We start from the raw sequence: 24,864 nt of genomic DNA, 5'->3' as shown, positions 1-24,864 counted from the left end.
TATCCAAGTAATTTGAAGAAACTAAGGTTTCAATACAAGGTCATGTGACGAACAGAGGGATTGAGCCATGGGACTGATTAGAGGCTGCCATCTGGTGTTTAGGTTAAAGATAAGCTTCCTGTGGACCCATAGATAAGAGTGGTACTCGCTGAACTCTGGCTGTAAGGGACGCAAGGGAAACCTTGGAACAGAGGTCTGAATAATTGAATAAGATACATTTGACTATTTCCAATTATTATTTTTCAATTCGATAGTGTGAATAACACCAGTGATTTTAAGTAAGAAGGTAACGTCATCTAAACCAATAATTTGTTTCCCATTACGTGGAACACTGTCCACTATTGAAGTAGATCCAAATAAATATTTTCTATTACCAGGGCTATGAAAAAAAAGAAAGCTCTGATAAGCCAGCGCCAACTGTTTGAAGGTGCTAGAGGATTTGTTCAACAACAACTTGTCTATTTTGACTAGTTCATGTCCCAGGAACAGAAAGTACAGAACAAGCCATATGTAAATGCAACAGGTCTAGATGATAAGACTACAAGAAAGGAGCTTTGGGATTGTTTACTTTAAAAGGTGCCTATTTTGCTTAAAGGGACCCAGTATCACCTGATGTGTCTCCAGTATGATAATATACACATGGTTTTATCACGGCTTCCTGCCCAAAATGCAGTAAGCTTGTTTCAATAGGGGAGGATGGTACATGTAGGCATAGTAATACTGAATGTTGCATTTTTAGGACTGATTCAAATTGAGACTGGTGAGGACTGATTAAGATGTAGCATAGTGAAAACTATTTTCTCTTCCAGGACTGATGGAATGTCCACTACCAACATTTCTGTCGAGTTTAACAATACAATTCCGTATCTCTCCCTTTGAATAGCTTCCTGAGGCAGGTGCCTTGGGAGAGCAGATAGTGAGACTCTGCAGTACTATAAAATATAAAGGTACCCGGATCCGGCTGTTAAGGGAGCATCCAAATTATGTAAGGCCTGGCCATTTGTTGTTTTTGTTCTATGTTTTACCACACAGACACCTGCATACACACACACCCCACCCATCAATACTTATGAATATTTGTTAGTGGTGTTAATACCATCCCGATTTTGCAGGTTTTCCTTCTTACAAAGCATGTAGAGGTCTGTAATTTTTTATCATAGGTACACTTCAACTGTGACAGACGGAATCTAAAACAAAAATCCAGAAAATCACATTGTATGATTTTAAGTAATTAATATTTAATAACTTTGTAAAATTAATGGATTCCCATACAAGGTATAAAGCTTAAGTTACAAGGCAATACTGACATTAATAAAACATAATTTGAGGGGATAGATCTCAAGGTTAACTTACAAGACAAACCATGAGCAAAGAGATACTAGGTCAGATGCCTAGGAAATAAGAAAATGTCATACAAGATTAGAGAGAGAAAAACAGACCTTCATTCCATCTATAACATCTGAAGGTGTAACATTTTCAAACCAAAACCAACCACCATTGACCAATCAAACAATACTAAGTTTACAGTAACCTGATCACCCAGGCCCCATCGACACAGGGTGTCGCAGTATCTAACGGCTTGTCTGGGGGATGAAACAAATGTAAATAGACAATAAACCCTTTACAACGAGTAATTTAGGAGAGAGCGTTCATGCTGTACAGATACAAGTTACCACAGAGATCATAAATCCATATACAGTGCCTTGCGAAAGTATTTGGCCCCCTTGAACTTTGCGACCTTTTGCCACATTTCAGGCTTCAAACATAAAGATATAAAACTGTATTTTTTTGTGAAGAATCAACAACAAGTGGGACACAATCATGAAGTGGAACGACATTTATTGAATATTTAAAACTTTTTTAACAAATCAAAAACTGAAAAATTGGGCGTGCAAAATTATTCAGCCCCTTTACTTTCAGTGCAGCAAATCCCGTTAATGATCTGGATTAATGATTATCACCATCCCTTATATATCTCAAGTTTGTGTATTTCCGAGAGCTTTCTAGTGACATTGTACTCATAGTCTCCAGGGTGTGGTCCAGTCTTGAGCTTTTTATTGGTTATTGTTTCCCAGTAGTGGTGCCAGTTCCCATTTCTGTCTTTCCCAAATCCATACACATTCACCTGCATTTGGAATTAAGTGTTTAGAGAATTAGTTTAATAACAGTGTTTACAGAAGTTTTATGTATGGCAATGTGATATATTGTCTATGCAGCCTATAGGCCTACATGATTTGGGTGTTTAGAGTTGTACTATATGCATTGCGTGGTGTAGCATACAGTCTATCTTGTAGTGACCTGAGAAAGTACCATTCCTAGCAGAGCATGTTTTGGTATTGCTAAACACTGCACAATTTAAACACTTTGCTCTCCAAATACTCTTTCCCTGACACTCGTGTAAATATTGTACTGTAAATTATTGAGTGTCTTCTTGTATTTATACTTGTGAAAATGTTTATTCTGTTCCATTGAGCTTCATTGTTTTACTTATTTCTTATTGTTGTTGCATTATAGAGAGGGAACCTGCTAGTAAGCATTTCATTGGACTGTGTACACCATGTGTATCCTGCGCATATGACACAACTTGAACTTGATGTGTGTTGATATGTATAACGTCTTACCTCGTCACAAATGTGTAGGGCTAATATCAAAGCCATGAATCCGGTGGAGGGGTATTTGCCGTAATTGTCAAGCCAGACTTCATGAACATATTTCATGAACACAGGATTCAGAACCAATACCTGCATGGAATATATTATACAAAAACAGCATGATTGAATTAGAAAATGCAATGCAAATAGTCTGGGTAGCCATTTGACTAGATGTTCAGGAGTCTTATGTCTTGGGGGATAGAAGCTGTTAAGAAGCCTCTTGGACCTAGATTTGCCGTGTGGTAGCAGAGAGAATAGTCTATGACTAGGGTGGCTGGATTCTTTGACAATTCTTAGAGCCTTCCTCTGACACCGCCTGGTATAGAGATCCTGGATGGCAGGAAGTCTGGCCCCAGTGATGTACTGGGCCAATCGCACTACCCTCTGTAGTGCCTTGCGGTCGGAGGCCGAGCAGTTGCCATACCAGGCAGTGATGCAACCAGTCAGGATACTCTCGATGGTGCAGGTGTAGAACCTTTTGAGGATCTGAGGACCCATGCCAAATCTGTTCAGTCTCCTGGGGGGGAATAGGTTTTGTCGTGTCCACTTCACGACTGCCGTTGTGTGCTTGGACCATGTTAGTTTGTTGGTGATGTGGACAACAAGGAACTTGAAGATCTCAACCTGCTCTACTGCAGCCACGTCGATGAGAATGGGGGCGTGCTCGGTCCTCTTTTTCCTGTAGTCCACAATCATCTCCTTTGTCTTGATAACGTTGAGAGAGAGGTTGTTGTCCTGGCACCACACGGCCAAGTCTCTGACCTCCTCCCTATAGGCTGTCTCGTTGTTGTCGGTGATCAGGCCTACCACTGTTGTGTCATTGGCAAATTTAATGATGGTGTTGGAGTCGTGCCTGGCCGTGCAATCATGAGTGAACAGAGAGTACAGGAGGGGATGAGCACGCACCCCTGAGGGGCACCTGTGTTGAGGATCAGCATGGCGGAAGTGTTGTTACCTACCCTTACCACCTGGGGGCGCCCTGTCAGGAAGACCAGGATCCAGTTGCAGAGGGAGGTGTTTAGTTCCAGGAACCTTAGCTTATTGATGCGCTTTGAGAGCACTATTGTGTTGAACACTGAGCTGGAGTAAATTAATAGCATTCTCACATAGGTGTTCCATTTGTCCAGGTGGGAAAGGGCAGTGTGGAGTGCAATAGAGAATGCATCATCTGTGGATCTGTTGGGGCGGTATGCAAATTGGAGTGGGTCTTGGGTTTCTGGGATGATGGTGTTGATGAGAGCCATGACCAGCCTTTCAAAGCACTTCATGGCTACAGACTTGAGTGCTACGGGTTGATAGTCATTAAGGCAGGTTACCTTAGTGTTCTTGGGCACAGGCACTATGGTGGTCTGCTCAAAACATGTTGATATGACAGACTCGGACAGGGAGAGGTTGAAAATGTTTGTGAAGACACTTGCTAGTTGATCAGCGCATGCCCGCAGTACAAGTCCTGGGAATCCGTCTAGCCCCGCGGCCTTGTGAATGTTGACCTGTCTAAAGGTCTTACTCACATCAGCAGCGGAGAGCATGATCACACTGTCTTCCGGAACAGCTGGTGCTCTCATGCATGTTTCAGTGTTATTTGCCTCAAAGCGAGCATAGAAGTAGTTTGGCTCATCCGGTAGACTCTTGTCACTGGGCAGCTCTTGGCTGTGCTTCCCTTTGTATTCTGTAATGGTTTGCAAGCCCTGCCACATCCAACGAACGTCAGAGCCGGTGTAGTAGGACTCGATCTTAGTCCTGTATTGACGCTTTGCCTGTTTGATGATTCATCAGAGGGCATAGCGGGATTTCTAATAAGCTTCCGGGTTAGAGTCCCACTCCTTGTGTCCAAAACGTCTTTCAAGCTGTCAGGCATTCCTTTGGCAGCAAGAGCCTCTCGGTGGATGCTGCAGTGTACCCAGGTGGCGTGGGGAGCAACTGCTTGCACGCGTGTTACCACTCTACTATGTCTCCCTGTCATAGCTTTTGCGCCATCAGTACAGGTACCAACATGAGCAGCAGCTATGTTTGGCTAAATACGGACTGTTAGTGGAATTCCCACGAGAGAGTAACGGTTTATGTGATTGGATGTTAGTTATTTGACTAGGCTACCTTTATTTGACATTGTGTTGTTATTTTGCTGAACACTAGATGGTTTCATTTTATTTTTGGCAGTGAAACGAGGCTACACAGGCGGGAAAAAAACTCGCCCAAATGTATAAATGGACTATTTGAAAATGTGAATCACATTTTTATTTGTGTACACCGCGACGGCATTGCGTGTACCCCTACAGGAGGCCTTTTGTCTCTTGCTAGGCCGTCCTTGTAAATAATAATTTGTTCTTAATTGACTTGCCTGATTAAATAAAGGTTCAATCAGAATAAATAAAATAAAAGTTAAATGAAATCAAATGAAGATCCTACATCGGTACTGATGGGCCTCTTTTCCTATAGCATTTTCATTAAACGAACATGGCTCAAAGGTCCCCCCACCAAAACAAAAGGAGTGTCAATGGCATCATCCTAGGTGCTTGAATTGTGTTGAGTTTGTACAATAAAACTGGACTACGTTCAAAAATCCTCATTCCATTTTAGTAATGGGCATACCACCAACACCATAGAACCCCACAGTGGAGGTGCCATAATACCCATAAAACCTAGTGGTCAAACAAGGAAATGGTTCCTTAAAATAAGGCCTGTGTTTCACGTAGGCTTACCCTGGTGTGACGTTTTGAAAACCCATGTAAATCTCTCTCAGACAAGGTGACTTTTATCAATATATTCGGCTCTATTTACTCTCAGATTCAAAAATGCAAATTAGCATCAAAGTAGATAATCACTACACATTCCTGCGAGCTCCTGCATATGGAGTAAAGTGAGTTTGGAAAATCTGAAACTATGCATCTTAAAAATAGTTTTAAGATGTCCGTACTCAGAATGAAAATGAATAGGCCCCGAGCGCTGGCATGAAAAGCAAACCACCCTAGACATAAAACCCTTAGGCATCGCCCCAATAGGGTTAACCCACTTGGTGGGAATTGTAGCATGGATCATATAGTATTGCTACACTGCCCCCTCCGAACAGGAAGGAATGTCCCTGTGCTTCGATGACTCAGCCACCATATTCAGACCATGTGTTCCCAATGGCCTCACCATTCCCCTTCTGACACCAATGTAGCAAAGAGTGAGGCAGGGAAGCAAACCCAGGTTGCTTCCATGAAAGGCAAACACCTTACTCATTGCGCCAATAACCCACTTGGTGGGAATTGTAAAATGGCCAATATAGCGAGGATCGCTACAATATGGTCACTGTGATAGAACATTTATTTTCATTGGTGATTTTCTGAATTTATCTAAGTCTCATCAAGTAGGCCTAGCCTGATTATCTGATTATCTAGTCGGCATTCAACACCATAGTACCCTCCAAGCTCATCATCAAGCTCGAGACCCTGGGTCTCGACCCCGCCCTGTGCAACTGGGTACTGGACTTCCTGACGGGCCGCCCCCAGGTGGTGAGGGTAGGCAACAACATCTCCTCCCCGCTGATCCTCAACACTGGGGCCCCACAAGGGTGCGTTCTGAGCCCTCTCCTGTACTCCCTGTTCACCCACGACTGCGTGGCCACGCACGCCTCCAACGCAATCATCAAGTTTGCAGACGACTCAACAGTGGTAGGCTTGATTACCAACAACGACGAGACGGCCTACAGGGAGGAGGTGAGGGCCCTCGGAGTGTGGTGTCAGGAAAATAACCTCACACTCAACGTCAACAAAACTAAGGAGATGATTGTGGACTTCAGGAAACAGCAGAGGGAACACCCCCCTATCCACATCGATGGAACAGTAGTGGAGAGGGTAGCAAGTTTTAAGTTCCTCGGCATACACATCACAAACTGAATTGGTCCACTCACACAGAAAGCATCGTGAAGAAGGCGCAGCAGCGCCTCTTCAACCTCAGGAGGCTGAAGAAATTCGGCTTGTCACCAAAAGCACTCACAAACTTCTACAGATGCACAATCGAGAGCATCCTGGTGGGCTGTATCACCGCCTGGTACGGCAACTGCTCCGCCCTCAACCGTAAGGCTCTCCAGAGGGTAGTGAGGTCTGCACAACGCATCACCGGGGGCAAACTACCTGCCCTCCAGGACACCTACAGCACCCGATGTTACAGGAAGGCCATAAAGATCATCAAGGACATCAACCACCCGAGCCACTGCCTGTTCACCCCGCTATCATCCAGAAGGCGAGGTCAGTACAGGTGCATCAAAGCTGGGGCCGAGAGACTGAAAAACAGCTTCTATCTCAAGGCCATCAGACTGTTAAACAGCCACCACTAACATTGAGTGGCTGCTGCCAACACACTGACAGTGACACTGACTCAACTCCAGCCACTTTAATAATGGGAATTGATGTAAATATATCACTAGCCACTTTAAACAATGCTACCTTATATAATGTTACTTACCCTACATTATTCATCTCATATGCATACGTATATACTGTACTCTATATCATCGACTGCATCCTTATGTAATACATGTATCACTAGCCACTTTAACTATGCCACTTTGTTTACATACTCATCTCATATGTATATACTGTACTCGATATCATCTACTGTATCTTGCCTATGCTGCTCTGTACCATCACTCATTCATATATCCTTATGTACATATTCTTTATCCCCTTACACTGTGTATAAGACAGTAGTTTTGGAATTGTTAGTTAGATTACTTGTTGGTTATTACTGCATTGTCGGAACTAGAAGCACAAGCATTTCGCTACACTCGCATTAACATCTGCTAACCATGTGTATGTGACATGTGTATGTGATCTCCATGTAGACTGGATCGTAAGAGACAATGTTCTTCTGGTAAAGCAAGTACACATTTTAATTGAACTATTATATTAAAGAGATTAAACAGGGTCTTAAGTACTTACAAATTGGTAACATATTGTACATATTGTAAAATAAATGAACATACAGTGTATCCTAGGAAGTTATGTACAATTTTCAGGGAGCTGTTTTGCCTCGTGAGCGAGCACTACATTCAAAACTACTGGCTGAAATTATACAAAACCTTTATAACGCATATTTAATCTCAGTATTCACAATAATGGTAGTATTGTGTGCATGTAAACATACTCTGAACAATTCCACGTTGACACTCTTTCACTGCATTGTGTGTGCAAAACACGGATGATAAACACAAGTGAAATTTTACGTGACTTCGCAGATGTGTTATCGAGCATCTGACCAAATGACGCACGATTTTAGGGTCAACCGAGATTAGCCCATACCTAACTAACAAACATCCTCAATTACCTACTATCCAACATATAAACATATCATGCATTTATCATTGACTGTAGATGCATTAGAACCATAATACATGATCGTGATCAACAATGTGACTCACCAAATCTTTGTTGGCCTTTATCTTCGGTCTAAGACGTAAATATGAGCTGTTGAATAAAATAAGACTATGTAATCTTTGAAAAATGCATAGTGTCACAGATTGATGGACTAATCAAAAGGAGAACAGTTACTCACAAGGTGATGTGAGACCCAGTGGTAATGGCACCGGGTAGCCACTGAAGGTCCAGAGTCTTGAAAGGGAAAAACAAGAGACTAGTAGTGTTGTCCAGATCTATGGCACTCTCTGGGTATATGATGTGATGTGTGGTGCGGCTGCCAACATCCCGCTCATAGCCAGAGGTACGAGCCTTGTTCATTCTGGATAACACAGTAAATAACCGGGATCCATATCATGATTGCCATATTCCAAAACACTTTAATTCAAAACACATAGTCATTTATACCGCCAAGATAATAAAAAATGAAAACACCAAACCAAACCAAAAGAGGCACACATAGAGGACAGTAAATCATTAAGTTGGATGAAGGCACAACTTTGCCATACTGTCTTCTGTGACACCATGGATAAGGCCATTGAGGGCTATATATATGTTCAAATTGTTTATTTCTTCTTATTCTACTTGGTAAACAAACTGAAAGGGTGCATATAATACCACCTGGAGGTCTAAACAGGTATAAGGCCAAGGTTAGTGATTAACTGCCACATGCAGCTATGCCACATTTTTGCTACTTTCTCCCTGGTGTGTGCACTCGTTCACTACTTCCCACAAATCTAAAAGCACTGAACAACCATGTGCAAGTGAACAAGTGCACACTTTGAGGAAGGAGGGACAAATGGGACATAGCCCTTAATTCCTTGGAATTCTTTGATCCTTCCTTAACCTATAGGAAGTCCCGCCCAGTTGACTCCTTCAAAATGGTGAAAGTCCTCAATTGCACTGCTCATGCTAAAACAGGCTGTGTTGCACTGCTCATGCTAAAACAGGCTGTGTTGCACTGCTCATGCTGAAACAGGCTGTGTTGCACTGCCCATGCTGAAACAGGCTGTGTTGCACTGCCCATGCTGAAACAGGCTGTGTTGCACTGCTCATGCTAAAACAGGCTGTGTTGCACTGCCCATGCTGAAACAGGCTGTGTTGCACTGCCCATGCTGAAACAGGCTGTGTTGCACTGCCCATGCTAAAACAGGCTGTGTTGCACTGCCCATGCTAAAACAGGCTGTGTTGCACTGCTCATGCTGAAACAGGCTTTGTGGCAAGTGTGCCCTCGATCAACCACACCCTCTCAGTTGGCTTACCTTATGATGACATCACTGGAGTCGATGAGGGCTCCGTAGTGGGAGCCCTTGAGGTTCCCAGAGTTCCCCACCACAGCACAGGTCCGACAGCGCTCAGGGCCCGCGTCCATGTAAAGGTCAGCATCAGGGATGACCTGGAATAACTTCTCCACCACCTCGCTAAAGTTGGCTATGGTACGGTCTTTCTGCAATTTCTGGTTATTTAATTGCACCAGACAATACATAAAACAACAATGAATACACAATAAATACACAACAATGGACAGGCTGACACTAAAAGCATCCTAATGCAAATGACACACTATAACAAACCCACAAACTAAAGGTAAGACTCCAGAGCCACCTGCTCTTTACACTGAGGTTATTGATGACTACTATAGCAAACCGTTAATCAGTTGTCAGTGACCATGCTTATATTGCAGCCTAAACATCAAATAAAAGAGTTCATTCTGAATAAAACTCCCTCGTATACAAAAATATAACTCCAGTAAACTATTGGAGATTCTTAAAGGGATAGTGTGAGATTTTGGCAAACCTCCCCAGAGTCAGATGAACAAGTCGTTTTATGTCTCTGTGTGCAATTTGATGGAAGTTTATGGTTGTTTCTCGATTGCCAGAGGTGGGACCAAGTCAATATTATTCAAGTCACGAGTAAGTCTCAAGTGACACGGTCCAAATCTCAAGTTGAGTCCCTTGTAGAACGGGTCGAGTCTCGAGTCATGTCCAAGACGTGCATTCTAAGGACGAAGTCGAGTCAAAGGTCTCAAGTCAAGTAGAAAAAATCTACAGAGGCAATGACTCGTTCAACCACAAATCTTTGTCTATTTATTGAGGCTACCAGACAGGCCTTTTCATTATTTTGTCTACAACACATTTTGATTATGTAATAATTCATTTTAACAACCAATTCCAAACACAAGTTTCATAAGTAAAGCCATTTTGACCAGATGACCAGTAGATGCTAGTCATTGTTGCTTAATGCCCCATTGCTAATAAACGGTTCATATCCTCGATCACCAAAATGTTTTGGAACTGCATTTTTATTGATGTCAATCCTCTCTCCATACAATTTGACATTTGCGCTTGCACCCGATCTTATAGCTGAACATCAAATCTGAAATCTGTTCGCTGACCCAGTGGTTTTCAAACCATTTGACCCGCAATCCTTAAAATGTGTGTGACCCCCTACGCAAATATAGCCTGCCACTGGGCACAAACATAAATTCAACGTCTATTCCACATTGGTTCAACAACGTTGATTCAACCAGTGTCATTACAGTCATAAATGGTGATGCAAATGCAAGATACGGAAATAAATGCAATTTACACCTGCATTTTGAACTGAATGTAATTTATGTGAACAGTCAATATCAACTTGAGATATCATGTCACATTGAGCCCTGGGAGCAGTTGTTTTGGAGGATTTACTGAGTTGCTCAAGGGCAGAACAGCAGATTTTTCTACTTTTCCGGCTCGGGGATTCAGTTACTGTCTTAATGCTCAATTTGTTAAAATTATTGGATAAAATATTGCATTTGGCCTTTACTATAGAAGCACTTAGTTCACAAGATTAAACATTTAGGATCTAGGTTGTGAGATGTTGGAAACCAACCAGAAAAACCTGGCTTGAATAACGCATTCATAAATGGCAAAAGATAAAGTCAAAAAATAAAATATTGAAGTGTCTGTCCGATATCTAGCAGATATAAGAAAGCTGGACACATATTTAACCCCTTATTTTTGTTGGCACATCACTACCTTCATACTAAGATGTCTAAGGTGGTGCCGGAGAAGAAGGCTGATGTTTTACGTGTCCCTAACCGATTGTGTTTTTGTTCATTTACTTGCCTTGTTTGCAACTTATTTTTTAAACGTATTTTGTACATAATGTTGCTGCTACCGTCTTTTATGACCGAAAAGATCTTCTGGACATCAGACCTGCGATTACTCACCACAAACTGGCAGAATCCTTTTTTCCTTTAACGAGTCCGACGAGCCCGACGTAAATTACATACTGCTTTCCCGGGAACAGGCTCAGATCCCCATCATTTGTGTGAAGAGAAGGCAGAGAAAAAGGGGCCGGAATTCATAGGCAATCGAATAAACCCCCACTGCCTTCCATTCTGCTAGCAAACGTGCAATCTTTGGAAAATAAAATCGATGACCTACGCTGACGATTAAACTACCAACGGGACATTCAAAACTAATATCTGCTTCACTGAGTCGTGGCAGAACGACGACACTATCAACATACAGCTGGCTGGTTATACGCTGTATCGGCAGGATAGAAGAGTGGCGTCTGGTAAAACAAGGGGCGGCGGACTATGTATTTTTGTAAATAACAGCTGGTGCACGATATCCAAGGAAGTCTCAAGATTTTGCTCGCCTGAGGTAGAGTATTTCATGATAAGCTGTAGACCACACTATCTACGTAGAGAGTTTTCATCTGTATTTTTCGTAGCTGTCTACATGGCACCACAGACTGAAGCTGGCACTAAGACCACACTGTATTCCGCCATAAGCAAACAGGAAAACGCTAACCCAGAGGCGACGCTCCTAGGGGCAAGGGACTTTCATGCAGGGAAAATTACATTTGTCTAACCAAATATTTATCAGCATGTAAATTGTGCAACCAGGGGGATAACTACTCTGGACACCTTTACTCCACACACAGAGACGCATACAAAGCTCTCCCTCGCCCTCCATTTGGCAAATCTGACTATAATTCTATCCTCCTGATTCCTGCTTACAAGCAAAAATTAAAGAAGGAAGCAACAGTGACTCAATCAATAAAAAAGTGGTCAGATGAAGCAGATGCTAAGCTACAGGACTGTTTGGCTAGCACAGACTGGAATATGTTCAGGGATTGCTCCAATGGCATTGGTACACCACATCAGTCACCTGGCTTCATCAATAAGTGCATCGATGACGTCGTCCCCACATTGACCGTATGTACAGTACATACCCCGACCAGAAACGATGGATTACAGGCAATATCCGCACTGAGTTAAAGGCTAGAGCTGCCACATTCAAGGAGTGGGACTCTAACCCGGAAGCTTATAAGAAATCTCGCTATGCCCTCCAACGAACCATCAAACTGGCAAAGCGTCAATCCTGGACTAAGATCAAATCATACTACACCGGCTCTGACACTCGTCGGATGTGGCAAGGCTTGCAAACCATTACAGACTACAATGGGAAGCACAGTTGAGAGCTGCCCAGTGACACGAGCCTACCAGATGAGCAAAACTACTTCTATGTTCGCTTCGAAGCAAATAACACTGAAACATGAATGAGAGCACCAGCTGTTCCAGAAGACTGTGTGATCACACTCTCCGCAGCAGATGTGAGTAAGCCTTTAAACAGGTCAATATACACAAGGCCGCAGGGCCAGACGGATTACCAGGACTAGCAAGTGTCTTCACTGACATTTTCAACCTCTCCCTGTCCGAGTCTGTAATACCAACATGTTTCAAGCAGACCACCATAGTCCCTGTGCCAAGAACACTAAGGTAACTTTCCTAAATGACTACCAACCTGTAGCACTCAAGTCTGTAGCCATTAAGTGCTTTGAAAGGCTGGTAATGGCTCTCATCAACACCATTATCCCAGAAACTCAAGACCCACTCTAATTTACATACCGCCCTAACAGATCCACAGATGATGCCATCTCTATTGCACTCCACACTGCCATTTCTCACCTGGACAAATGTGACACCTATGTGAGAATGATATTCATTGAGTACAGCTCAGCGTTCAACACCATAGTGCCCTCAAAGCTCATCAATAAGCTAAGGACCCTGGGACTAAACACCTCCCTCTGCAACTGGATCCTGGACTTCCTGACGGGCCGCCCTCGGTGCCATGCTGATCCTCAACACAGGGGCCCCTCAGGGGTGCGTGCTCAGTCCCCTCCTTCACTCATGATTGCACAGTCAAGCACGACGCCAACACCATCATTAAGTTTGCCGATGACACAACAGTGGTAGGCCTGATCACCGACAACAACGAGACAGCCTATAGGGTCAAGACAAAGGAGATGATTGTGGACTACAGGAAAAATAAGACCAAGCACGCCCCCATTCTCATCGAAGGGGCTGTAGTGGAGCAGGTTGAGAGCTTCAAGTTCCTTGTTGTCCCCATCACCAACAAATGAACATGGTCCAAGCACGCCAAGGCAGTTGTGAAGAGTGCATGACAAAACCTATTCCCCTTCAGGAGACTGAAAATATTTGACATGGGTCCTTAGATCCTTAAAAGGTTTTACAGCTGCAACATCGAGAGCATCCTGACTGGTTGCATCACTGCCTGGTATGGCAACTGCTCGGGCCTCCGACCTCAATGCACTAAAGAGGGTAGTGCGATTGGCCCAGTACATCACTGGGGCCAAGCTTCCTGCCATCCAGGATCTCTATACCAGGCGGTGTCAGAGGAAGGCCTGAGTCATAGACTGTTTTCTCTGCTACAGCACGGCAAGCGGTACCGGAGCGCCAAGTCTAGGTCCAAGAGGCTTCTAAACAGCTTCTACCCCCAAGCCCTAAGGCTCATGAACGTCTAATCAAATGGCTACCCAGACTATTTGCATTGCCCCCCCCCCCCACTCTTTTACACCTCTGCTACTTTCTGTTGTTATCATCTACAGTGTATGCATTGTCACTTTAAGAGTCTGGTGTCACTGAGAACTGTCCTTGTTTTTGAAAGAAAAGCACATTTGTTGTCCATTAAAATAACATCAAATTGATCAGAAATACAGTGTAGACATTGTTAATGTTGTAAATTACTATTGTAGCTGGAAACGGCAGATTTGTTATGGAATATCTACATAGGCATACAGAGGCCCATTATCAGCAACCATCACTCCTGTTTTCCAATGGCACGTGGTGTTAGCTAATCCAAGTTTATCATTTTAAAAGGCTAATTGATCATTGGAAAAAGTTACAGGCTCAAAATGGCCAGAAACAAAGTTCTTTCTTCTGAAATTTGTCAGTCTAGTCTTGTTCTGAGAAATTAAGGCTATTTCATGCAAGAAATGGTCAAGATCTCATTCAACACCGTGTACTACTAACTTCCCAGAACAGAGCAAACTGGCTCTAACCAGAATAGAAAGAGGAGTGGGAGGCCCCGGTGCACAACTAAGCAAGAGGACAAGTGCATTACTGTGTTTAGTTTTAGAAACAGACCCCTCACAAGTCCTCAACTAGCAGCTTCATTAAATAGTACCCGCAAAACACCAGTCTCAACGTCAACAGTGATGAGGTGACTCCGGGATGCTGGCCTTCTAGGCAGAAAAAGCCAAGACCAAATTTTCAGTGGTTAAAAATATATGTTTATTGATTGTGAAATTATGAAAAATATTCATAACATTCCACCCATGCAGCCACTAGAGGGACGATTTGGTAATTGAACTATAGGGGGGGTGTATGATACACACCTGTGTATCAATCTAATTAACATAATAAAAAATCCCCATCTGTCAGTTTAAAGTAGAGATATTGGCTGTGTCTCAATCCACCGCTTCCGCCTATGTCGGCCTTCCGCATTTCCAGTGGAAAGTTTTTTCGTTTTTTTAAGTAAAATTGTGACATGGGGGCAGTATTGAGTAGCTTGGATGAATAAGGTGCCCAGAGTAAACTGCCTGCTACTCTGTCCCAGATGCTAATATATGCATATTATTAGTAGTATTGGATAGAAAACTCTGAAGTTTATAAAACTGTTTGAATGATGTCTGTGAGTATAACAGAACTCATATGGCAGGTGAAAACCTGAGAAAAATCCAACCAGGAAGTGAGAAATCTGAGGCTTGTAGTTTTTTTTTTAACTCAGCCCCTATTGTAGATACAGTGGGATATTGGTTATGTTGCACTTCCTAAGGCTTCCACTAGATGTCAACCGTCTTTAGAAACTTGTTTGAGGATTCTACTATAAAGGATGGGCACATAGGAGCTGTTTGAGTCAGTGGTCTGGCAGAGTGCCTTGGGCTTTGACGCGCGGTCATGAGAGAGTTAGCTCTCGTTCCATTGCTTTTCTACAGACATAGGAATTCTCCGGTTGGAACATTATTGAACATTTATGTTAAAAACATCCTAAAGATTGATTCTTTACTTAGTTTGACAGGTTTCTACGGGCTGTAACGGAACTTTTTGAACTTTTCGTCCGACGTTCGGCGCGACCTGAACGCGCTTTTGGATTTGTTTACCAAACGCCCTAACAAAAGAAGATATTTGGATATAACTGATGGACATTATCGAACAAACCAAACATTTATGGTGGAACTGGGATTCCTAGTAGTGCATTCTGATGAAGATCATTAAAGGTAAGTGAATATTTCTAATGCTATTTATCACTAATGTTGACCACCCAATATGGCGAATATCTTTTTGGCTGCTTTGTTGTCTGAATGCTGTACTCAGATTATTGCAAGGTTTTCTTTTTCTGTCAAGTTTTTTAAAAATCTGACACAGCGGTTGCATTAATTAACAACACTGTCATCTCAGATTTTCAAAATATGCTTCTCAACCATAGCAAAACAAGCATTTGTGTAACAGCTAGCGTAGCTAGCGTAGCATTTAGCGTTAGCATCAGCAGGCAACATTTTCACAAAAACCAGAAAAGCATTCAAATAAATAATTTACCTTTGAAGAACTTCGGATGTTTTCAATGAGGAGACTCTCAGTTAGATAGCAAATGTTCAGTTTTTCCAAAAAGATGATTTGTTTAGGAGAAATCGCTCCGTTTGGTGCGTCACGTTTGGCTACCAAAAAAACCCGAAAATTCAGTCATCAAAACGCCAAACTTTTTTCCAAATTAACTCCATAATATCGACTGAAACATGGTAAATGTTGTTTAGAATCAATCCTCAAGGTGTTTTTCACATATCTCTTCATGATATATCGTTCGTGGAAGCCTCCTCTCTCCTCTCAATCACTGGATGACTGCGTGCAGCTTGTAGATTACGCACCAATTTAGACAAAGGACACTGGGCGGACCCCTGGTAGTCTCTTATGGCCAATCTTCCAATGATATGCCTACAAATACGTCACAATGCTGCAGACACCTTGGAGAAACGACAGAAAGGGCAGGCTCAGTCCTGGCGCATTCACAACCATATAAGGAGACAATGGAAAACAGAGCCTCAAAAATTCTGCTCATTTCCTGTTTGAAGTTTCATCTTGGTTTTGCCTGTAGCATGAGTTCTGTGGCACTCACAGATAATATCTTTGCAGTTTTGGAAAAGTCATAGTGTTTTACTTTCCAAAGCTGTCAATTATATGCATAGTCGAGCATCTTTTCGTGACAAAATATTGCGCTTAAAACGGGCACGTTTTTTAATCCATAAATTAAAAGAGCGCCCCCTATATCCAAGAAGTTAAGGAGAAGCATATCTAATTCCATGTGTAACACTTGTATTCTCATCAACAGTTATGATGAGTATTTCTGTAACTTGATGTGGGTCTCTGCAAAATCAATGCATGTTTTAGAACTACTGAACGTAATGCGCCAATGTAAATTGAGATTTTTTGATATAAATATGCACTTTAGCGAACATAACATACATGTATTGTGTAACATGATGTCCTATGAGTGTCATCTGATGAAGATCATCAAAGGTTAGTGATTAATTTAATCTCTATTTGTGCTTTTTGTGACTCCTCTCTTTGGCTGGAAAAATGTCTGGATTTTTCTGAGACTTGGTGGTGACCTAACATAATCGTTTGTAGTGCTTTCGGTGTAAAGCATTTTTTAAATCGGACACTGTGGCTGGATTAACAAGAATTGTATCTTTAAAATGGTGTATGATACTTGTATGCTTGAGGAATTTTAATGATGAGATTTTTGTTGTTTTGAATTTGGCGCCCTGCACTTTCACTGGCTGTTGGCCAGGTGGGACGTGTCCCACGTATCTCAGAGAGGTAAGACTGCCAAGAAATACTCTGTGTGACCCAGATTTCACTGTAGTAAAAGGTTTTAAAGCACTGGGCCAGTAACTGAGAGGTTGCTAGATCAAATCCCCAAGCTGACAAGGTAAAAGTCTGTTGTTCTGCCCCTGAACAAGGCAGTTGTAAATAAGACTTGTTCTTAACTGACTTGCCTAGTTAAATAAAACACTTGCAACACCCCCCAAAATCTTCTCACTGTTCTAGCTAACCCAACCTCTGTTGATTGAGGGCGTTTTTTACAAGTTTGATACTATTTCTGGCTGCATGGAAAATAATCCACAGAGAATCTGTGCCACAAAATGAGTGACAAAATGTTCCAAAACCTGGCCAGATAATTTCAAGTCATCAGTCTCAAGTCAAAATCGAGTCCCGTGTCTTGAGGCTCCAAGTCGAGTCTCAAGTTTTAAATTTTTTATATCAAGTCTAGTCTCAAGTCATCAAATTTGTGACTAGAGTCAGACTTGAGTACAAGTCATATGACTCGAGTTCACACCTCTGGCGATTGATAACTAGCGTTAGCGCAATGACTGGAAGTCTACTGGATCAGCTAGCATTAGTGCAATCAGCTAGCTGACCCCATAGACTTTTGTCAGTGTGCTAAAGCTAGCTGACTTTAGTAAATTTAAAAAAGGGCTTGATTGTCAAAATGTCACACTATTCCATTAACTTTAGAAAACAATAAACAGATTTTGATATTTCAATGTGTAGTGATACTGAGTGTTTGGGACTCTCCTTGACCAATGGAAACATGAATAGGCTAATCTACATAAGAAGATACTGTTTCTGTGACAGTCGATCAGTTGTTCTTTACAAATAATAATCAATTACTGTTATAACGTTTAGAATAATCAATGCAAAGGTCACACAAATGAGATGGCGGATAGTGTTTTATTTTTCTAATTTGTTTTATTTTATTTCAATGGTTTATTTAATTAGCATTCTATCTATTTGTTCTTGGTAGGTGTGGAAATATACTGTGTATAATGTATGAGTAAATATGTGAATATGTGTTGGCTGTGACAACAGGCATCGCTTTTATTGCTTTAAGATAAGATGTGATAAAAAACAGTTGATTAAAAACGTTTTTATTACCTGCCACCACATTCTTGTATCGTTGGAGAGTGTCTTGTACTTTCTGGTCAGAAAGGGTTGAAACGATGTGTTGAAGCGCTTCTGAAACCAGAGGTCATCGTCTGGCTGTGTCATACATTTGAGACAGGCGCAATATTTTGAAGAGAGGATCCTGTCCAGAGGCCGAAGGGCATTTTTAACAAAGTCCACAAGCGAATTGGAGGACAGCTGTCCGGTATAAAACACAACGATAGAGGTGATGCAGAGTAGAACGATGACACGACGGACTTTTCTAATCCTGGAGATAATCATTTTGCCGATAGCAGGGAATCTGTTGGGTGTGTCACAGAATCCTCACCACCTGTAAAGAGATCAATGATAAACTGACAATTACATTTTATATAGAATAGATGTAACCTATAAGTCTTAATCAAACAGCTGAAGGATGAAAGGCTAATTAACAATTTGACATATGTAAATAAGGTATTTCTGTTTTTTATTTGTAATAGATTTGCAAACATTTCTAAAAACACGTTTTTGCTTTGTCATTATGGGGCATTGTGTGTAGATTGAGGGGGGGGGGGGGACTATTTGATCAATTTTAGAAGAAGGCTGTAATGTAACAAAATGTGGAAAAAGTCAAGGGGTGTGAATACTTTCCGAAGGCACTGTATACGGAAAGGGGTATACCTAGTCAGTTGTACAACTGAATGCATTCAACTGAAATGTGTCTTCCGCATTTAACCAACCCTCTGAATCAACATTCAAATTATGCCTATAGAAGAGAAAGCAATGTGTTGTTTTTATTGTGCTTACTGAATGAAGTTAAAAGTGAGCTACCCACTCTCAGACCAGCCTTACTTATCGAACCTTCCTTATAAACTACATTAGCGTTCCAAAGATTAACTATAAAAAGTGAGAAATAAGTTGTACAAAACTGCTGAAGGAAGTCCCATTAACTGGGAAAGTAAGTTTCCTAAAGATGCGTGTGGTTACTAGCTTGTCTTAAAGTGTTTAAGGTTGTAAAATAAGAAGCAGTGAACAGTAAAAGTGGTAATGTTCGGTATGTTAGAGGCATGAAAAATTACCAACGGACTTGAATGCAGGTGTTAGGCGGGTAGCCAGTATAAATGAGCCCTTTTAAGTGATTGTTTGACCATCAGATTAAAACATCACGACTGGTTGTGTTCATGCCACAATAACAGGAGGCAGCTAAACTCACAAAGACGCAGCTCCAACAACACATAATATCACATTATTCTGCCTAAAAACAACGATAACTTCTCTCACTCAGTGGCATGAGTGCTGTTTAGGTGAGAGCTGATGTCGCCCCATGAAAACCAAGGCCCACTTTGCCAAAGGCAGGGGCGCACAATATGTAGCTTGTCCATGCCCAGCGCGCCTCTCCAGGGTGCTGTTGGAAAGACGCAGCGCTGCGGCGATCCACTAACGCTCCATCAAATTAATTTAACATAAATGATATAGAGGCAGGGTGGCCTAGTGGTTAGAGTGTTGGACTAGTAACCGAAAGGTTGCAAGTTCAAATCCCCGAGCTGACAAGGGACAAATCTGTCGTTCTGCCCCTTAACCCACTAGTTCCTAGGCCGTCATTGAAAATAATTTGTTCTTAACCGACTTGCCCAGTTAAATAAAGGTAAAAAATAAATCAAACTAGCCTAACGTAGAGCCTTTGTGTTTTTTCTGTTAGCCCATAGACTGGAGACCAAATGTATTACAATGTTATGAGACAGACACATTTTCATTCATTAACTTAATAATGAGGAGAGAGAGAGAGTGCAGGAGAAAGTCAACTAAAAAGGCAGACATCCGTAACAGACGTGGGCAGCAAATGGTGCTGAAATTAATTCATTTCAACAATTGTCTTCATTTTAATTCGACTTAACTAACATCAAGAGGGCTTTTTTGAAGCCCATTTCTTCCTATAAAAAAATAAAAGGTAGGTCTACCTGTTTGACAGACGCAATTATGCTATCCATAGATTTTTATCGGTATAGCCAAATACTCCAATACTGTCACCATGCACTCCTTAAATACCTCCATGCCTGGGAAGGGCTTGGTGTGTTCGGTTAAAAACAGGGCTCAAATTGAGTGGGGGTATACCCTTTGTTAAAGAAAATGGCAAAAACTATACCTGTTGTTAACTTTATATTTTGAAATAAATAAATAAAAAATATCCAGATAATATAAAGCATTCTATAACAATATTAAATGCGTGATGCCTTTTGCTAGAAACAACCTTTAAAATGCCCACAAAAGACGTGACTCTGATGCATATGGAGATATATTGATTCCTGCATATCATGGATGAATCTTGAGCTGGAATGTGAAGCTAACTAAAGCTAGCCAATTCAATAAAAACCTGAGAACTCTTAACTCGATTCTTAGTATACCCCTCAGGGTTAACAATAACATTTATTGAAGTTTGAAAAGACAACACACCATTACAGATGTCAGCAAGAAAAACATTTAAGTTAACAAAACACAGAACATACATGAAAATCAAAAGGTACAAGACAAAAAATGACAATCCTCCACGAGTAGTTATTTTAACTATATACACACTTACCTGCAGACAGTGTAGATGTTGCACATCTCTAACCCTGCCAAGTCTGGCAAGTTGTAAATGTGGTCAGAAGGACAGCAACAGTTACCACTGCTTAGAGCGAAAGTTCATTCAAGTTCAGGAGTAAATGGATGAGAAATGTGACAGCAGCCACCTATCTCTAGTGCACTTCCCTGAATGAGTCATAAGCAGCAACAAGTTGTGTATATTAAGTATTATTGGGTATTATGTTAAGTGTATTTTCAGTAAAGTATGTTATGTTATGTACTATTAACTGACCAAATGTACACTGAGTATACCAAACTCAGCTTCTCTTTGCTTGACATCATGGGAAAATCAAAAGAAATCAGCCAAGACCTCAGAAAAAGTGTAAGTGTAAAAAGTGTAGACCTCCACAAGTCTGGTTCATTCTTGGAGCAAAATCCAAATGGCTCAAGGTACCACGTTCATCTGTACAAACAATAGTACGCAAGTATAAACATCATGGCACCACGCAGCCGTCATACGGCTCAGGAAGGAGACACATTCTGTCAATGTAAGCTTTTTTTTAAAATTAATTCATTGCCACGGTGGACCGCCGGTGTAACTTCTAAACAGCTTGTTAGCTGTACACTGTACTGCATTATTGTAGCAGGTTTATTTTTTTACCTTGATTTAAACAGGGTGTCACATTGAGATTAAAAATCTATTTTACAAGAGAGCCCTGTACACATTACAATAAAAACTGAATTTTAAAACAACATATACAATCTTCCCAGCTCTGCAGATTCTGCTGTGAGGAGGCAGTCATTAGATCATTTATTTTGGTATTGTCCATTTGTAGCTCGTTTTTGGTCACAGGTCCAGAAAAGGCTGAGGAATTGCAACATTTGCCTAGAAGTAACGCTGCAGATAGCAATACTGGGTTATTTGAAAAACCATAGTCAATCATTCAATAATATAATTATTTTAGCAAAACAAAATATTTTTAATTTACAATCTGTAGAAGCTATGAGAATAGAAAGGTTCAATTCTTTTGTGAAGCATCACAGCACAGTTGAATAATATATGGCAAATAGAAATACAAAATGGATGATGTTGAGAGACAGATGGGAGAGGTTGAATGGAGCTGAAGGGTGGGACTAATAACAAGATAACCAATGTAAAACATACGGGGTCTGTAAAATGTATATATGTTCAGAATGTTTGTGAAATAGCATAGTTACAAATAGAAATCAAACTGGATGGACATCAGAAATAGAGGAAGGACTAAAAACAAACAAAACATAACTATTGTAAAATAGATTGTGTCTGTAAAATGTGTATAAGATATATATACCGAAGGTAGAAGCCTAAGTGTTTATTGGTTTACTCCAATTGGGGGCAGGGTGGTAGGATTTGTGGGGAATAATAAAGGTATATATTTTTTAAAGTATGTCTATATAGATATGTGTGTATATATATGTGTATGCGTATGCATGTGTGTATGTATATGGATATATATATATATATATATATTTACCAAAAAAATATTGGAGATTGGAAATGATGCAGACAATTACATTGATGGAAGCAACATTCTTTCCGCAATATTAAGCTGATCCACCAAATTTAAAAAAATAAGAACAACATACACGTGTATAAAACAATATAATTCAGCACAATAAAAAATGAACATTTACTAAAAGCAACACATTCAACAACATAGAGGTCATCATTCAATAATGTAAACTGCCTGTGTGGCACCAGCACATCTAACTGCAGTGAACTCTGTAGATAGTTTTTTTTAAATGTACTCCCTTATATTAAACGTCACTGACTGCCACTGTTACATGCTAGATACAAGCAAGAGTGTACAAGGCAGTTTGAATGTGTCACTATCTGTCACCTTGATTACTCAAAATGTTTCTCTTGACATAGGCACCTAAATTGTACATTTTCATTCATAGGCTAGGTTGTAGCAACCTCATGATGGGAACAGGGAAAAGTAGAGTAAGATGTAGTAGCCTAAACCTATCGCTGTTACATTGAGCTGGGTGAATGGAATATGAATGACCGTCATCCATTATGCTGTAATAGAAATAAGGCCATGCTCACACAAAAAAAGAAAACGTCCCCCCTCATCTTAAATGTCACCGACTTCCACAGATTTACACTAGGATATTTATTTAGCTGCCACTAGTACATAGAAATTGTAATCATAAAACCTAGTTTATTTTTATGGTTTATATTATACAGTATTGCAAAATGTAATAAAGTTTCATTGATGTAATAAAGTTTCATAGATAAGCAGACCTTATTAGGAGACAAGGTATTATGTGTGTGTGTGTGTGTGTGTGTGTGTGTGTGCGTACACAGCCTATTATCTTAAACTTTGGAATATGCACTACAAGGAGAACGCTGGGCCAATTGTGCCCTGCCCTGCCCTATGAGACTACCGATCACAGCCAGTTGTGATACAGCCTAGGATCAAACCAGGGTCTGTAGTGACACCTCTTAGCACTGAGAAGCAGTGCCTTAGACCGCAGCGCCACTCAGGAGAGTTAGCAAGCCAAAGAATGCAGACTGAATACAACAACACGTTGTCCTGATGAAAGACCCACAACCTTCAACAGAAATACCATTTTTGGATACTGGGTTGATCATTGCACTCCAAAACACCTTGGTAATCTGCCCAGCTCTATGATGTCTTGCACATGTTCAAGGTCCCAAGTAGCAAAGCAATTCCACAGCACTAACAAACCTCCCCTATGTTTTATTGTAGGGAAGTTTTTTTTCCTTTTCTTTGAAGTTCAAATCAAATCAAATTTTATTTGTCACATACACATGGTTAGCAGATGTTAATGCGAGTGTAGCAAAAGTTGTGTAGTTGTGTAGCGAAAGTTGCTCTCCTTTGAAGGTTGTGGGTCAATCCAGCAGGACGATGACTTAAAGCACACATCCAAAAGCACCCAGGAATGGTTCAAGAAGAAATACTGGACTGTTCAAATCACATTTTATTGGTCATTTATGGAAGTAATTCACACCCCTTGACTTTTTCCACACGCTATGTTACAGCCTGAATTTATAATGTATTGAATTGAGATTTTGTGTCAGTGGCAAACACACAATACCCTATAATGTCACAGTGGAATTATGTGGAATTATGTATTTATTTATTTTCACAGTAGAATTCTGATGTTTTATACTTCTGAACTTATTTCGGCTTGCCATAACAAAGGGGTTGAAAACTTATTTGACTGAAGACATTTCAGCTGTTCATTTTTAATTAATTTGTAAAAATACATAATTCCACATAAATTGTGCAAAAATAGTGTTCAACATGATTTTTGAATGACACACATACAGTTATCTGTAAGGTCAAAGACCAGGGAGGTTTTCCAATGCCTAGCATAAATGGGTACTTATTGGTAGGCATTGAATATCCCGTTGAGCATGGTGAAGTTATTAATTACACTTCGGATGGTGTATCAATACACCCAGTTGCTACAAAGATACAGGAGTCCTTCCTAACTCAGTAACTCAGGAAGGAAACCGCTTAGGGATTTCACCATGAGGCCAATGGTGACTTTAAAAGAGTAACAGAGTTTAATGGCTGTGATAGGAGATAACTGAGGATGGATCATCATTGTAGTTACTCCACAATACTAACCTCAGTGACAGAGGGAAAAGAAGGATGCCTGTACAGAATAAAAAAATATTCCAAAACATGCATCCTGTTTTCAATAAGGCACTAAAGTAAAACAGCAAAAAACGTTGTCTTGAATACAAAGCATTATATTTGGGGCAAATCCAACACACCACTGAGTACCACTCTTCATATTTTCAAGCATGGTATGTTTGAGGGGTATTTTATTAGCTGTTGCGAAAGCAGCAGAAAAAAGTTGGTGGTGGCTGCATCATGTTAGTTTTTTAGGATAAAAATAAACGGAATAGAGCTAAGCACAGGCAAAAACCATAGAGGAATACCTGGTTCAGTCTGCT

General features: G+C 40.9%; 1 protein-coding gene across 1 annotated transcript; it reads right to left on the bottom strand.

Moving 5' to 3' along the window:
• Window positions 1–1,822: 1,822 nt before the first annotated feature.
• Window positions 1,823–21,103, bottom strand: LOC109874382 (CMP-N-acetylneuraminate-beta-galactosamide-alpha-2,3-sialyltransferase 1). Its single transcript, XM_020466265.2, has 7 exons — window positions 20,905–21,103; window positions 18,339–18,678; window positions 9,310–9,503; window positions 8,187–8,369; window positions 8,053–8,098; window positions 2,622–2,741; window positions 1,823–2,125 (listed from the first exon to the last, which is right to left on the bottom strand). Exons 2-7 carry the CDS (start codon window positions 18,627–18,629, stop codon window positions 1,958–1,960), a joined length of 1,002 nt encoding a protein of 333 aa, XP_020321854.2. The 5' UTR covers window positions 18,630–18,678; window positions 20,905–21,103; the 3' UTR covers window positions 1,823–1,957.
• Window positions 21,104–24,864: the final 3,761 nt, after the last annotated feature.

The sequence above is a fragment of the Oncorhynchus kisutch genome, linkage group LG29 (assembly GCF_002021735.2).
Source record: "Oncorhynchus kisutch isolate 150728-3 linkage group LG29, Okis_V2, whole genome shotgun sequence".
NCBI classification, from domain to species: Eukaryota; Metazoa; Chordata; class Actinopteri; order Salmoniformes; family Salmonidae; genus Oncorhynchus; species Oncorhynchus kisutch.
Note: the sequence above shows the minus strand (reverse complement) of the source record. Positions and strands in the feature narration are given on the sequence as shown.